This window comes from Rana temporaria, chromosome 4 (assembly GCF_905171775.1).
Source record: "Rana temporaria chromosome 4, aRanTem1.1, whole genome shotgun sequence".
NCBI classification, from domain to species: Eukaryota; Metazoa; Chordata; class Amphibia; order Anura; family Ranidae; genus Rana; species Rana temporaria.
The window spans coordinates 213,307,920-213,322,971 of NC_053492.1; the positions used below are offsets into that span (position 1 = coordinate 213,307,920).

A 15,052-nucleotide genomic window follows, 5' to 3' on the forward strand; every position below is an offset into this window, starting at 1 on the left:
GCATTAGGTTTCCTTGGCCGACCACTGTGTCTTTGGTCCTCAACGTTGCCCGATCAACGAAGTCCTCAATGCTGATAAATACAGGTAGATACTTATCCACCATGCTAAACCATTTGGGAGGCATGCGATAGGCCCCAAATTTGTTCTACAGGAGAACAACAACCCCAAACATACAGCCAAGAATTATCTTTAGCATAAGGAACAAGGAGCCCTGGAAGTGATGGTTTGGCCTGCATATCAAAATTAACATCAAGTCTGTCTAGGATTACATAAAGAGACAGAAGGATGGGAGACAGCCAACATCCACAGAAGATCTGTGGTTGGCTCTCCAAAATGTTTGGGATCTACCTGCCAAATTCCTAAAAAATACTGTGTGCAAGTGTACCTAGAAGAATTATTGCTGGTTTAAAGCCAAAAGAGTAGTCACACCAAATATTGATTTGATAAAAAAAATTCTTCTGTGCGCCCACTTCGCATTTTGTATATGGATAAAAATAGACAATTACAATATATATTTTTTTTAAAGCATTCCTTAACACCTGTCGCCACAATACTGTATGTTAGTGTATATGTTGTTCTCTATGTTTTTCTGTATGGCTGGGAGGTACTCTTCCTCAATTGACAAGCTACGTAGGGGGTCCTCCGCTTAACCACTTCCATACCGGGCCTATTCTGGCACTTCTCTTCTACATGTAAAAATATTTATTTTGCTAGAAAATTACTCAGAAACCCCAAACATTATATATGTTTTTTTGCAGACACCCTATGTAATAAAATGGCGGTCACTGCAACTTTTTATGTCACACAGCATTTGCGCAACGGTTTTCCAACCCTTTTGCAGGAAATTAAAAAACAAAGCAGTAGTTGGCCCAATTTGTTTGTATAATGTGAAAGAAGATGTTATGCTGAATAAATTGATACCCTGGTCTGGAGGTGTGCCTCTGTGTAAATCCAGGAAAAGAACAGGCAGCAGCTTCAGCTGTCCACAGTTAAAAAGTGGTTAGAGGGGAAATTAATTAATTGAGCAGACTGCATTAATTAATTGAGCAGACTGCAGTTTTAAAAATCCATAGTCGATGTCATTTTTTTTTACAGGTTACCAGTTTAGAGTTACAGAGCCAGTTTATCAAAATATCAAAAATACTGCAGGTGCTCTGGACTGATGAGTAAAAATTTGAACTATTTGGTTGGAGCAGGAGGCAGTTTGTTCATCAAAGGGCTGGTGATCGGTACAATAATAAGTGTCTGCAGGCAACAGGGAAGCATGGTGGAGGTTCAATGCAAGTTTGGGGTGCATTTCTGCAAATTGGGTTGGAGATTTGGTCAGGATCAATGGTGTCCTCAATGCTGAGGAATACAGGCAGAAGATAATCCATCATTCCATTTTTTTTCTTAACACCTGCCTAGAACTTTGCACAATACTGTATGTTGTATATGTTCTCTGTTTTTCAGCATTATTCTAGGTACTCTTCCTCAACTGACAAGCTGTGTAGGGGGTCCTCCTCTCAAAGAATTGAGCTGTAGTGTTTCCTTGGAATTATAGATAGAAATATGTTCTCTCAGGTGCTGTCCTGAAAGTCTTCTGGAAACAAGTACTGGTGAATCTAACTTGACATCTGTGTGTCATTCGCTTCCTGCCCTTCAGATTTCATAGGAAGTAAGAGAATCTCTTTCCAGTTTTGAGGGAAATTGCCTCTTAGGCAATTGCCACAGGAACAGGTGTCCCCATTGAAAGATTTCCTCTCTATTCCTGCTCTGGTGGCAACTCAGAACTTAAATGAACCTTAACTTTCATTTTTGGTGACCCTGATGGTCAAGACCATTAGACAGTGTGAATCTCCGTAATGGAGCAATAAAAACCTATTTATAAAGAAAAATTACTTTTATATACTCCTATACCTAATGTTTTAAAAAAGTTGCACAGCTGTAATGATTACTCATATAAAATAATTAGGTACTTTGAGAAAACTTTACTATCAAACGGGCTAGTAGTTAATGCAATTCCCATACCAAACATACAAAAAATATATTAATATTCTAAAGTAAATATATATCAATAAATTGTATAAAGTCACAGAAATCCATGCTGAGAACCGCTTATTGTGACCAAATTTAAAGAATATCTTATTAACAATGTGCAGCACAGCTTATATTATGCACTGTATAAACACCCAGTGTGAATACCAATTACGGTAATTCTGAACATACATAAATATAAACATGAATAAATACATAAAATTTGAAATTATTTTATTGCATGCTGACAAATAGGCAAAACTATATACAATCATCTTTAAAATAAGTGACAATTGCACATCAAATTATATATATAAAGGAACCCTTCCAATCCAAGAGACCTGGAGCAGTTGGTGAAAGAAGAGTGGTCCAAAATTCCGGTAGAGTGGTGTAAAACTTTTTGTCCAGTCCATTTTTGGAGTTTTGCGTGGAATGATTTGGCTTTTTGTTTCTCCACTTCTTTGTGTCACACCAATACAAATGAAAGAAACAAACATGAGAATGCCTAAACATTTGTAATCCCAACAATTTTCTGGGCGAAGTGGTGCATTATCTGACGCAAATGCAGGGGTGCCAATATTTTTGACCATGATTGTATAGTATATATTTTATAATATATTACTATTTGTTTATAGTGTGGTGTTCATTGGAGTAGACCTAAAACTGGCCAGTTGTCTGTCTCCTGAAGAAGTCACGTGATCGTGATGTAGAGGGTAGGGCGGAGTCGGTGCCATCAGAACCAGGAGGTCAGGCAGAAAACCTAGAGTGGAATAGCTCAGGGTTCGACAAAATCTGGTCGCCAGGTCGCAATTGCGACTAGAGTTAGCGACCTGGCGCCTGGGGAAGGAAGCATAGGCCTGCAGAAGGCCGCTAAGCCGCGGCCTCAATTACCGACCGGCGCGGCCCGACACAATGTCGCGGTGGGGGAGGTGGGGGCGCACAGAGACACAGGATACCCCATCCTTTGTCTCTGTTTGCTCCCCCGCCCTGCGATCGCTTTGGGCCGCTCCCGGCCGGTAATTGAGGCCGTGGCTTTGCAGCCTTTTGCAGGCCTATGCTTACGTCTGTGATCTGGCGCCATCTTGTGGCACCGTATTTGTGCAGCGGTCTTACAAGCGCACTTTTTTGGGGAAAAGTAAACTTTTTTAATAAAAAAATAAGACAACAGTAAAGTTAGCCCAATTTTTTTTTTATATTATGAAAGATAATGTTACACAGAGTAAATTGATACCAAACATGTCATGCTTCAAAATTGCGTTTGCTCGTGGAATGGCGACATATTTTTACCCTTAAAAATCTCCATAGTCGACGTTTAAAAAATTCTACAGGTTGCATGTTTTGAGTTACAGAGGAGGTCTAGGGCTAGAATTATTTCTCTTGCTCTACCAATCGCGGCAATACCTCACATGTGTGGTTTAAACACCGATTTCATATGCGGGCGCTACTCACTTATGCATTCGCTTCTGTGCGCAAGCTCGGCGGGACGGGGTGCGTTTCTGGCTCCTAACTTGTTTTTAGCTGGCTCCTAGATTCCAAGAAAATTTGTCAAACCCTGGAATGGCTGAATGCCTGTTTATTATTGAGGGGATAGAATTAATTGTGATTATTCTGTAGTGCACAGTGAAATGTGAGTGTTTTTAATACTTTTAATAAAAGATAGTTTTTCTAAGACAAAGTGCTATGATGTTTTTTTTTTTTACTCTGAGCCATTAAAAGGCGGTGTAGAAATGTGTCGATGTGGGCAGTAGCCTAAGATAATAGGATTATTTGAGTTTTGGTTTAGAAATTTAAAGAATATATTCTATGAATCTTCATTAAAAAAGAAAAAAAAAATAAGTTCTGTGTAAATCTCTTCTGTATATAGAAGTATGGTTATAATTTACTTAAAGATTAACTCCACTTTCATTGGGAAAAACAAATGTCAAATAAAAAAAATATAGCATATACAATTGTGACACAAGTCCTATTGTAATTGAATGTTATTAAAAATGATTTGCCTTTCCTTTTCAATCTGCAGCTAATTTTCTGTAAAATGTAATATAGCTACCTGAAAACATAATTTCCTGCTGAATACAATTATGATTTTTGGCATCCCCTGCAAAAAAAATAAAATAATTTTTGGTGAGATACTCCCAATAGAAAATCGCGTTAAAAGGGACGCAGACCCTGCAATTTTCCTCACTTTCGAGTCACTTTTAATGGGACAAACACCACATGGATTTTTCAGAATAACAATAGGTAGGAATCTGTAACAAAGTTTGTTAAAATCCTTTTTTTTTTTCTCAAAAGTGGAGTTATTCTTTAACCACCTCAATACTGGGTACTTTCACCTCCTTCCTGCTCAGGCCAACTTTCAGTGCTTTCAATGACAATTACTCGGTCATGCTACACTGTACCCATATGACATTTTTATAAAAAATAATAATAAAGTACACACAAATAGAATACCGCCAAAAGAAAGCTCTATCACCACTGAATTTTATTTTTATTTTTTACTCTACAAATAAAAGACAGAAAAAATTTGAAAAATTGTGTTTCTCTTTCGTTCATTGACAGACACAGCCACCTTAATTCAGAACTATTGGGTTATATCGCCTCTATTAGGAGTAGGACAAGGCAGAACAAACAAAAAAAAAACACCTGGCTTCGCCCATGGGCTTTCCTCATCCAGTATATAACCCCCTCCCTGCTCTAGGTATTTAGTTTTTTTTTTCCTGCCTAGTCAGGAGTAATGATCTAGTTCCCTGCTGGGATCTCTAGTCCTGGGATTTTTTTTTTTGGTTATTTTCTTTTTCCCTGGATTTTTTTTCTGGTGAGATCTACAATCAACTGACGGGCTGGGCGACAGACTGGATAATATAGATCTAGAGGGTCCCTCCAGTCTGGCCAGCGAGCGCGTGCAGACCTCAGCTACTTACTAGGTTGGCCATGACAAGCTCCATCCTGGACCGCCTTGCAGGGGCACATATGACCAGGCTACTGCTGTCTGAGTAAGTGTCACCATGGCCGTGGGCCCCCCCCCACTTCGGTAGCGAGGAGGATCTGTCTGGGAGCGTTACCCGTGGTCTCCCCCCCTCCTGGGTTTTTGGGGTAGCGCTCAGGTGTATAGCTTTGTGTATGGCACCCCTGTCACTCTTATTATTTCTGTGCGGGAACCTTTTCAAAATGGGGGAGGGCCGGGACCCGTTTGGATAAGCCGTCTTTAGCAGCGAGGGCGTTCCCTTCTCCCTCTTATTTTGACAACATCTCCCATGAGGACGGAGTGTGTCCAAAGTCTTTGTGTTTCCAAAGACACTTGCTGTACGGTACCCTTTGTGGAATCCCTCCTTCAGAAGTGGACTGTTCCACCAGTAGCGGAACTCCCTGTCTCTAGGTTTCCCTGGTTTCTGATATCTGTTTCCTCAGTGGTGCTTAGACAGGTATCTGGGGGGGCTACCCTGAATGACACATACGGGGGGGGGGGGACCTGCTCCTGTACTGTATTTGATTGTCATTTGGGCTGCTCTGCTTTTCCTGGACTTTCGCAGAAGGAACAAAATGTCACTCACTACAGTACAGAAATGGAGGGAAGATAATCTTTTTATATACAGGTGAAACTCCAAAAATTTGAATATTGTGCAAAAGTTCATTTATTTCACTAATGCAACTTAGAAGGTGAAACTAATATATGAGATAGACTCATTACATGCAAAGCAAGATAGTTCAAGACGTGATTTGTCATAATTGTGATGATTATGGCTTACAGCTCATGTGGAAGAAAAAGGTGCACAAGCAGCAGGGATGAGCGCAGCCTGGAGAGGATTGTCAGGAAAAGGTCATTCAAAAGTGTTGGGGACTTTCATAAGGAGTGTGGACTGAGGCTGGAGTCGGTGCATCATATCTATTTTTTTTACCCCCCCATAGGAATTTGATTTTTTTCTGCATTTTAGCATGGTCGGATTATCTTTAAAATCGGTCTTGCACTACAAAGAGTTTCAGTAAGCCATCATGCACTACTCTGTGGTCTATTTAGAAAATGTATTATGTCCATATTTAAACAGCTATTTTTGTTGTGCTTCCTTTTACAGCGGAAGTGTATGCAGCCCAAGGACTTGGTTATAAAAACGCCTGAAAATGACCGTCGTCTTGCAAGAAAATTTGACAAAATGCTGAAGGAGCTTGAAGTGAAAAAGGCATCTCTTGGTTAGTACACTAATTTCAGACTTACTTTTAAGAAACTGCAATACATATTGATAAGTTAAAAGGTATGGCAGGAAGGAACCTTTTTAGATTTTCCGTTAGAAATCAAAGAATTTTTATTTATTTTTTTAACCAAACAAGATGTCTCAATTAAAGGAAATAAAAACAGTACAGTGGTCCAATGAGGTCCAAACTGGCATGGTCTTTACATGGATATAAAGCGTATACTAGAAGACACAATTCAGGAAGGGAGATTTGTTCATACTGAAAATGCATGTCTCCCCCTTTTTTTTTTTTTTTTTTTATATGTGCACCAACCTCCAGTAGTAAACTTGTGTGTCTTAAACTTTAGACGTTTGCAAACCCTTTAATCAATTTCTATTATTAAGATTTTATTAATTTAATGAAAAGTTAATTTATAGGAAATAATACTACAATGAAAATTTCATAAAAATATTGTTTAAAAAGGCAATGGACAGTACAAATACCATCTAGAGAACATTCTGAAAACGGGAGACAAAAATTATTATTATTATTGGTGTTTATTTTTTATTTTTTAGGTAATACATCTCAGGGCAATCCAAAAGTAGGATTAGTGTTTTTGAATTTTCTTTTCACAAAGTCTTTATTGGGTGAATAATAAAGCATAATACATCGTATATTAACAGAAGCATAATAACAGTGAAGGATTGTATACATAAAAAAAAAAAATGAACAATCATAAAGAGGTTGCAAATAATAAGTTTCATATAGGCATACATGTAGCAAAACTGCCTTCATTTTAGAACTGAGATGAGAGAATATATGTGCTTGGTCAAGCAAATTTGTGAAGGGGGGGGAGGAGTGGGGAAAGGAGGGGGAGGGGGGGAGGGAAAGAAAAAAAAATCAGAAGTCCTGAAATATTTCAATATCTATTCCACTCTATAGCTTTATTTTATAATAGATTTGTAGTGTTGAGACCTTGAAGGATGACCAGTTAGACCAGGTTGCATAGAATTTAGTAATTCTTTCTTGGGAAATACTAATGAGTTCCTCAACTTTTTCCATGCTATTCTTAAGTATGTCCAATTGCAATATAAAAAATATCTTATGGTCTGACTTAATGCCAAAAACTATTCAGCCACTGATGTGAATGGAGGTTTACCTAAATGAATGGTTACACAATTAAAGCGGTGGTTCACCCTTAGAGGGCATTTTTTAGCCTTAGATTCCTGCTCGTTTTTACTAGGGGAATCGGCTATTTGTTTTAAAATATGAGCATTACTTACCTGTTTACGAGATGCATCCTCTCCGTCGCTTCCGGGTATGGGCTGCGGGAATGGGCGTTCCTTCTTGATTGACAGTCTTCCAAAAGGCTTCCGACGGTCGCATCCATCGCGTCACGATTTTCCGAAAGAAGCCGAACGTCGGTGCGCAGGCGCAGTATAGAGCTGCACCGACGTTCGGCTTCTTTCGGCTACGAGTGACGCGATGGATGCGACCGTCGGAAGCCTCTCGGAAGACTGTCAATCAAGAAGGAACGCCCGCTCCCGAAGAACCATACCCGGAAGCGACGGAAGAAGATGCATCTCGAAAACGGGTAAGTACGGATCATATTTTAATACAAATAGCCGATTCCCCTAGACCGAACGAGCAGGAAGCTAAGGGAAAAAAAAAAAAAAAATGGTTGAACTCCCGCTTTAAGTGCAGCAGGCTCGCATTAGTATCATAGGAAATGTGCTGTATCTTTCCCCTTTTATTCTTGATGGTAATACTCTGGATAATGATGATGTAACTAAAATCTAAATGATATCGGAAAACAGAAAAAACTTGTATGGTGTAATATTGTTGAAACAAATCTACACCCAGGTGAAACCTCTTTTCATGCAAGTAAAAAGTGCAATCCCAGTCATCAGCCTTCACCAGACAGCCCCCCACATCCCAAAGGGTACACTATTGGATTGAGATCTGGTGACTGTGCAGCCCATTGGAGTACAATAACCTCATTGTCATTTTCAAGAAACCACTTTGAGATGATTTGAGCTTTGTGACATGGTGCCATTATCCTGCTGGAAGGAGCCATCAGAAGATGGGGTACACTGTAGTCATAAAGGGATGAACATGGTCAGCAACAATACTCAGGCAGGCTGTGGCGTTTAAATGATGCTCAAATGGTACCAAAAGGGCCCAAAGTGTACCAACAAAATATCCCCCACACCATTACACCACCAGCCTGAACCGTTGATACAAGGCAAGATGGATCCATGCTTTTATGTTGTTTACCCCAAATTCTGACCCTACCATCTGAATATCACAGCTGAAATCGAGACTCCTCGGACAAGGCAACGTTTTTCCAATCTTCTATTGTCCAATTTTGGTGAGCCTGTGTGACCTGTAGCCTTAGTTTTCTGTTCTTGGTTGACAGATGTGGCGCTCAGTGTGGTCTTCTTTTTCTTCTGCTACCCATCTGCTTCAAGGTTAGATGTCTTTTGAGTTTCGGAGACGGCATTCTGCATAACTTGGTTGTAACGAGTGGTTATTTGAGTTACTGTTGTCTTTCTATCATCTCAAACCAGTCTGCCCATTCTCCTCTGACATCAACAAGGTGTTTTTGTCCACACAGCTGCCACTCACTAGATAATTTCTCTTTTTCGAACCCTAGAGATGGTTGTGCGTGAAAATCCCAGTAGACCAGTTTTGAAAATACTCAAACCAGCCTGTCTGGCACCAACAACCATGCCACGTTCAAAGACACTTCACTCCTCTTTCGTCCCCATTTTGATGCTTGGTTTGAACTTCATCAAGTCATCTTCACCACGTCTTGATGTTTAAATGCATTGAGTTGCTGCCATGTGGTTGGCTGATTAAAAATTTGTTACCAAGCAATTGAACAGGTATACCTAATAAACTGGCCAGTGAGTGTATAATAATAGCAAACCGTGTAACACTCATAAAATTTGTTGTCAGATACACACACATGTTCTAAATTTTGTGAAAGGAGCACTGGTATTATAGGTTAAAGACAGATAAATTATTCTCTTGCCTGGATTTTACATATAGAGATGAGTAAGTGAATGTGCTCCACTGCCTTAAAATAAAGTTGGCCATACACATTTCTTTATCGTACATCACGGGACACAGAGTCTTAATCATTACTATCTGGGTTATATTCCACCATCAGGTGCTGGACACTGGTGTAATCAATTAGAACAGGAAGTTCCCTCCCTATATAACCCCTCCCATACTGGGAGCACCTCAGTTTTTTCACCAGTGTCTAAGGTGTTGGTCACGAATTAACATGTGCTCTGAGGAGCTCCACTGGAGGGATCCATGCTGGATGTAAAAAGCCTCCATAAAATCCGGATCCGTCCAAGGTGCTTCATAGCCAAAGTGGACGGTACCCGGGCCTCGGTACGAAGAACGAGGTTTTGCCTATAATGCTTCTCTCTGAGAGCTGGACCCTGGGTTCCAGTACATTGGTCGATGTCAAAGACCAAATATTTTTTCTGTTGCCAGGGTGCTATATAGGTCCAGGGGAGAGGTGACCTGCTATGGACCCCAGTCCCTGAAGGTCTGAGACGAAGCCCGCGTTGAGGGGTGAAGGCTGGGCCTCTTGCTTTGCAATACCCTGCAGCGTGGAAAGGTAAGCGGAGGTACCTACGGGACTTGGTCTGACAGTGGGTTCTCCATTGGGGATTATGGGTCTCGCCTATTTTATGCTTCTATGCATGGGCAACTTAACCACAAAGTCTTTTGAGACAGGATGGCTCTGGCACCCATATACCTCCCCTAGTGGGTCCTAGTCCTCCGCTGAAGGGGCTATTGGGTCTTGCCTATAATGCATGTGTGCCTTGGCAAAGAAACCACTATGTCTGTTGAGACAGGATGGCTGTAATACCCATAGATCTCCCATTCAGGAGGTTGGTACCCCTACATGAGTATGTCTTATCTGTTTTCCACGAAGGGCCCTAAGAGGACATGCCGGGTTTTTCGCTTGCCATGCTTTCCAGAAACAGAAGCTCAAGGTTAGCTGATCTAGGGTGCGGCTTACTGCCTCCGCTTCAGGCTCTGCCACGATGGGGGGGGTCCCTCGTAGTCTCTACGGCTCCTTGGGGGATCTCCCTCTCCCCCCGCCTCCACCATTTCCCTACGCGCGCGTGCGTGAGAGGGGCGCGCTTTGAAGGCGGGGGGACGATGTGGTTGCCGCTGGCGCACGTGCGCCGGCTCATGGTGCAGACGCAGGGCAGCCCCTTCAAAAGGCCCAGACGTCAGAGAAGCCAGGGGGACACGGTAGCTTGAGCACGTAAGCACCTTGTGGAAATTGGATACAGATTCATTTAAGACACCTACTCGGCATCTAGCTATGTTAGCAAGCATTATTTGCTAGACTAAGTTCAGCTGTTGATGCACCAGGGTTAAAGTTCCTCTGCTTTTTGCTTAGGACTCTTTTGTCTCCCCGTAAAAGAGGGTTCAGGGGTAGGAAGGGGTATCGCCACCTAAATCTGGTGGCCCTTTTTATCATGCTTGCATGATACTATCCTCCCCTGTAGAGACTTAAGATAGCTCACATAATTAGCTATCAGCCCTGTCAGGCGTGAGCCTCCCCCAACATTGCAGCACTCTGCATATGTTTTGTTGCATTGCATGTATAGGTCTATAAGAGGTTAACTGCTATATTCACAGCAGCCTCACAAGCAGAAAACAGGGTGTGTCCATTTCCCTGCTCTAAATCCTCAAACAAGGGATTGAAAGACCTGAGGATGAAGGTTCACTGTCAGTGAACAGATAACAGGTGTTAATGAGGAGAAAACTATCAGAAGCCCCAAAAGCTCTGGTTGCAGCTGCAGTCTTTTCAGAGATCCAAGCTGCATATAACTTCACTTAGCCTAGACGGCCAGAGCCTCTGTCTCTTTAAAGTCCTCATCCTGGTGTTGGCTTCAGGCTAACCGAATGCACAACAGGGGGGGTGCACATTTTCTGCTGTGCACATGGCTAACGTTGCAGGTTTGCGGAGACGCACATCTGCAGAGCGTAACTGCCTCTTTACAGTCCACATGTTTGCATGAAGTACATGAGTTTGGAATGTTCAAAATGCATGTGGGGTAAAAACCGGTAACAAAGCATGTTTTATTGTTGATCACATAAAGAGACATGTTATTTTGTTCGTATGATTTTATATGTTCACATAAGGGTGTTTAATCACAGGAAACTGCCTAAAATCGCATAAAAATGCTTAAGTGCATAAAGATGCGGGATCTCACATGGTTACTTGATAACCCAGGTCCTTGATTACCCAAGGTTATTTAGGTCACACAGAGAGGCTTGTTTCCACAGGAATGCCTAAAATCGCATAAAGATGCTTAAGTGCATAAAGATGCGGGATCACACATGGTTACCTGATAAACCAGGTCCTTGATTACCCAAGGTTATTTAGGTCACACAGAGAGACTTGTTTCCATAGGCATGTCTAAAATCGCATGGAAATGCTTAAGGGCTTAAGGATGCGACATCACACATGGTTATCTGATAACCCGAGTCCTTGATTATCCAAGGATATTTGGTCGTACGGAGAGGCTTGTTTTTTATACAGGAGTGCCTGAAATCGCATAAAGATGCGGGATCACACATGGTTACCTGATAACCCAAATCCTTGATTACCCAAGGGTATTTGGTCACACAGAGAGGCGTGTTTCCACAGGAATGCCTAAAATCGCATAAAGATGCTGGAGTGCATAGAAATGCGGAATCACACAGGTTTACCTGACAAACCACAATCCTTGATTACCCAAGGATATTTGGTTACACAGAGAGGCCTTTTTCCACAAAAAGGTCTGAAATCGCATAAAGATGCTGGAGTGCATAAAGATGCGGGTTCACACATGGTTATCTGATTACCCGAGTCCTGGATTACTCAGGCATATTTGGTCACACAGAGAGGTTGTGTCCGCAAAAATGCCAAAAATCGCATTAAAAGGCTTAATTGCAAAAAAAAAAAAAAAATTGCTGGATCGCACAAGGGTTCTTGTCCGCACAGGAGTGCTTAAGATGCATAGATGTTGGATCGCATGAAAATTTGCTGAATCGCATAAGAATGCATGTTTGCCTAGAGTTTGACTTAGGAGGCATTATAATTAGGTTTCCTTAATTATACAGGATTCCTTGGCCTTACATAGGCGCATACTTGCTTGCAGGATGCTTGTTCATAGCTTACATGCTATATGTATGCGTGTATACAGCACGCCCCCTTTTTTTGTGTGTTTGCGGAAAACATATTCTTATGAACTCACGCTTCTATGAACACACGCTTCCATAGAGGCATATGGCTTTAAAGGTTGCCACATGCACATAGGGGGAGCTATTTGCATGTGTGTTTATTTACAAGGCTGCTAGGGCCCGCCTCTAGCAGGGCTAAAGGCCCAGGGTATAGCAGTAATGTCATTCCGAGGCAAACCCGTGCTGACAGATCAGTCAGTAGCATGGCTGGGCCTAGGGGAGTCCAGCATGATTAATTATCTGGAACTCCTGGGTTGGGATCCCAGTCTAGAGGGAATATGCTGTCTTTATTCAAACACAGTTCCCTATGCTCAGTTTTATTCAAGGCTGATATAAACTTTGCTCTGTCGGCCTGGAACGAGTGAATCCTAACTTAGCATTATCCTAGGAGTCTTGTCCCAGGGATATGCTGGAATTTCAGTTTAGGGTTCTTAACTGAATGATTGGCAGAAGGGAATATCCTTCATACCCGTTACCTGGGAGCAGGTTGCGAGGACTGGCCTCTAGGGATAGAATCCAGGCCTGGAAGAGACCACGGCACAGGGAAGGTGGTCAAGCTCCTAGGGAGCCTTATCTGCTAGCTTTCTAGAGCTACGGATGGAGCATCCGGCTTAAGGACCTGAACGTTTAGGTTACAGGGTTGCTCTGTCTGAATACAATCTGACTATGCCTCTCTAGTGGTTTACTTTGGTTACCAGAGAAGAGCTTGTGCCTTGCCTATTGTCAATTGTCATTTCATGGAATGCTAGATTGGCAGGCGATTCGCTGGAGCCATCAACAATCGGGTCCGGGAGATTGGCCTCTACACCCCGACTTTTTTCTGACCAAATGTCACAGAAACGTTACCCTGCACATAAAGGGTGTTGACGTCCAGGTTCAACAAGAGATTGAACAACTTTGTGTCAAGGCCAAAGGATCCACCCGCATGCGGGACAGATTTTTTAGTGACCCTGGGGGCCCAGTTGTCGCTGGTTTATGTGTTATCTCCCCCCAGGGCCGCAACCTTCGTGGCTTCCATGCTACATCAGAAGAGAACGGAAGCTGGCTTAATTGCTCCAGCATAGCCCATACAACCTTACTGCGCAGGGACAGCAGAACTGATCGTAGAGGACCCAGGGTCCCTTACAGCTTGTCCAGGCCTGCTTTGCAGGGTTACATCCTGTCTTGCATACATGTGTATTAATGGTCTGGCTGTTATAGCCTGCATTCTTGAGGATCGGGGCGTACAGAATCAGCGGCAGTTACCTTGATTCATACAGGACAGCTGGCCTCCAGGACCAGATATCCTAGGATATGGAAGGCCCATATTCCTGGTGTGAAACCAAGGGGTGGAATCCTTGGTAGTAGGTCCTAGGTAAAATTCTTACCTTTCTACATTGGAAAAGAGATGGAGCTGGCCTTAGGTTCCATCAAGGGTCCGATCTCGGCACACTCTTGATCTGGGCCGTTATACAAGGGGTGACAGGTATAAGTCCGCCAGTTAAGGCGCCCTTGTGCTCGGAGGATTGGATCCAGTATGCTGGCTTACAGAGTCAGCACCTTGGGCTGATGCACCATAAATATTTCCCTTTATCCTTCTAAAGAGGGAATTGGTGTTCTTGGTTGCGGCTGCCTCCGCAAGAGAGTATTGGCAACTTTCTTTGTATAGAGCCATACTTAATTATTTGTACAAGAAGGGTGATGTTAAATACTCATCCAACCTTATTGGCTAGAAGGATCCAGTGTTCACTTGAATTAAGATATTATTGCCTTCCTTTTCCTTTTTTTTCAGGACCTTGATCCGCGGAAGGAGAGGTTATTGCTTTCTCTTAATAAAGATAAGAGCAGTTAAAGATCTATCTGAAGGCTTCAGATATAGAAACCTAACGTTTTGTTGCCAGAAAGCCCCTAGATGGGGCGGGCAGTGTTCAGATCGGCTATTAGAGGTCAAGACCTATCTGAAGCGGCTGCTCGGATACGGAAGACGTTGATGTTGGTGCGCTACCAGGAGGCCCCAGCAAGGGGCAGGCAGCGTCTAAATCAACTATTGTAAAATGTTGATTCATCAGGTTATTATTCAGGCTTGTGGTTTATAGAGAGGGCTTCCCCCTGTTTCTTTTTGGGGTACACCCTACCAGGATAGTAAGCACTTCATGCGGGGTGCATTACCAAGCCTTTATGACTCAGATTTGCCAGACCTGCAACTTGGTCGTTTGTGCTTACGTTCACTAAATCCTATCAAGTGAACATAAGACGGCAGGAGGATGCAGCCTTTTTTTGTTGGCACAATATGTGGCAGGAATGGAAATACTACGCGCCAAAAGTGTTAAACTAAAAGTAAGCTGCTACCCAAAATAATCAAAGATTATGCAGTTATGTGTAAAAATAAGGTGCGCTAAATAAATGTAATAATAGTATTAAACAATATTTAAAACTAAATATGAATACTAGACATCAAAAAGAAACAAAGTATTATAGTGGATCAGTATATCCAGTCCCTGGATATTATTGATATTGTAGTGATAATCAAAAATGGTGATAAACAAATATGAGTCCACAATCAAAAGAAAAAAAGTAAAAAAGTCCAGTGATGACGTTTTTAAAGCTGGAAAATTGAATTCCCATA

General features: G+C 42.1%; 1 protein-coding gene across 2 annotated transcripts in view; it reads left to right on the forward strand.

Moving 5' to 3' along the window:
* The window catches only part of MCPH1 (microcephalin 1), a 427,349-nt gene that overhangs the window by 41,234 nt on the left and 371,063 nt on the right, over positions 1-15,052 (forward strand). For both annotated transcript variants that reach the window (XM_040349814.1, XM_040349813.1), the window contains exon 5: positions 6,084-6,198. In XM_040349814.1, coding sequence (XP_040205748.1) covers positions 6,084-6,198 — 115 coding nt within the window. The remainder of the gene's footprint in view (positions 1-6,083; positions 6,199-15,052) is intronic.